At 44.5% G+C, this 2257-nt stretch overlaps 1 protein-coding gene across 1 annotated transcript; it reads left to right on the forward strand.

Annotated features, from left to right (window-relative positions):
- Positions 1 to 1000: 1000 nt before the first annotated feature.
- Positions 1001 to 1870, forward strand: LOC140915911 (olfactory receptor 52N4). Its single transcript, XM_073356571.1, has one exon. The coding sequence runs from the start codon at positions 1001 to 1003 to the stop codon at positions 1868 to 1870; it is 870 nt and encodes a 289-aa protein (XP_073212672.1).
- Positions 1871 to 2257: the final 387 nt, after the last annotated feature.

A 2257-nucleotide genomic window follows, 5' to 3' on the forward strand; every position in this document is an offset into this window, starting at 1 on the left:
CGACTATTGTAACTGTACAGTCTCACTATCCATGTAAATGTCCAAACCATTCCTGATTCTTAGTTATCTCATGGACTCCACTACCTCTTGTGGTAATGAGTTCCTCAGGCTAATTAGGCACTGAGTGAAGAAAGCATCTTTTTTTTTTCTGTTTTGAATTTGCCAAGTTTCAGTTTAACTGAATGCCCTCTTGATCTTGTGTTAGAGGACCAGGAGAACACATTCTGGATCTATACTGTACCAGTATGTATATTATTTTACAGTATTTCATATCCCCTCTTATTAATCGCCTTACTAAGGTAACAATACCAGTCTTTAAACCTTTCTCTGTACGAGAGTTAGAATCATACAATCAGATCAGTACCAACTACACTCCGTTTGATACTGGCTGTTTTCCTGGGCCCTTCATCATTCTCATTGCCCTTCCCTGAACCCCTCTTGCTCTGCAATACCCTGAGTGAGAAGGGTGCCCAGTATTACACAGAGGAGTCCAGAGGAGGGTGAAACATTGAGTGACTGATCTCATGGCATTGCATTTTCTGTATTATTTTAATGATTTTCCATCCCACTCCTCCTGCATCTCAGTGTTTTGCTTAGCATCTGCCCATGCTTGCACTGTGAGCAGGGTTTCACAGAGCTGTGTATGATGATACCCATGTCCTTGTCCTGAGTTCATACAAGTAAAATTAGAACCTAGCAAGGTATTTGAGAAATTCAAGTTTTTCACTCCAATGGCATAAATGTTCCCATTTTTGGCATCAAAATATATCTGCTATCATACTATCCATTCACCTGGCTTGGTTATCTCCCTCTGAGGACTTCTCTGGACTTGACAATGACCGAAATAATCTGGTGACATCTGTAAATGTTGTCACATCACTGCTCATCCTCCTTTCTCATATTTACTGTACTGTTATCAAGTGTGTAACCCCCCGTGCATCTCTGTTTCTCTCCCTTCACAGGCATTTTCAGCAATTCTGATTGATGCTTCAACTACCTCATGGTATCTTTCAACCTCACCCCTTCTGACCCATCAGCATTCATCCTAACGGGCATCCCTGGCTTGCAAGATGCCCACATCTGGATTTCCATCCTTTTCTCTATGTTCTACATTATCATCCTCTTGGGAAATTTCATGGTTCTATTTATTGTAAGCAAAGAGCAGACCCTGCACAAGCCGATGTACCTGCTGCTCTGCATGCTGGCACTCACAGACATCAACACGTCTAGCTCTGTCATACCAAAGGCACTGTGTATATTTTGGTTCAATTTGAAAAGCATTACTCTGGGTGGCTGCCTCACCCAGATGTTCTTCCTTCATGCGGCTTCTGTTATGCACTCAGCCGTCCTCGTAATAATGGCCTTCGATCGCTATGTCGCCATGTGTAACCCCCTGAGATACTCCACTATCCTCACGAACACACGAATAGCTAAGCTAGGGCTTGTGGCTTTGATAAGAGCTGTTCTCTTCATTCTGCCCCTGCCCCTGCTCCTGAAGAGGCAGCCATTCTGTGCCAACCGCATTATCCCGCACACGTACTGCGACCACATGGCTGTGGTGAAGTTATCGTGTGGAGACATCATAGTCAACTGGATGTACGGTTTGGTGATAATATTTGTAGTCAGTGGGTTAGACCTTATGCTCATTGCCTTGTCCTATGGTCTAATCATCAGGGCTCTCCTCAGAATCTCCTCCAAGAGAGCCCACCAGAAAGCCCTCAGCACCTGCACAGCCCACATCTGTGTGATACTGACATCTTATACTCCCTTGCTCTTCTCCTCTCTGACACACCGGTTCAGTGAGGGCATCGCTCCACATGTTCACATCATTTTGGCCAACCTCTACTTCCTCGCCCCCCCCCATGCTTAACCCTATCTTTTATGGGGTCAAAACCAAAGAGCTTCGTGACAAAGTGGGCAAATACATCCACAGAAAGTGATCACTTTGGGCCACTGACTTTAAGCCTGTGTGACAAGAGGGGGAAGGATATCTCCTTGCTAATGAAGGCTGCTCTGTCCCCATTTGGATCAGCATAGCATTGTGGAATTTCACAGTCGGAGAAGTTCCTCACATCTAATGTCTTATCACATCATCACCAAGCACTGCTTTCTCTGTTGCTGAGTTCCCTGTCCCTGAACGTCACCTGATACCTTGTAGGGTATGTCTGCACTATGGAATTAGGTCGAATTTATAGAAGTCTTTATTTTAGAAATCGGTTTTATATATTCGAGTGTGTGCGTCCCCACAGAAAATGCT

The sequence above is a fragment of the Lepidochelys kempii genome, chromosome 1 (genome assembly GCF_965140285.1).
Source record: "Lepidochelys kempii isolate rLepKem1 chromosome 1, rLepKem1.hap1, whole genome shotgun sequence".
Lineage (NCBI taxonomy): Eukaryota > Metazoa > Chordata > Testudines > Cheloniidae > Lepidochelys > Lepidochelys kempii.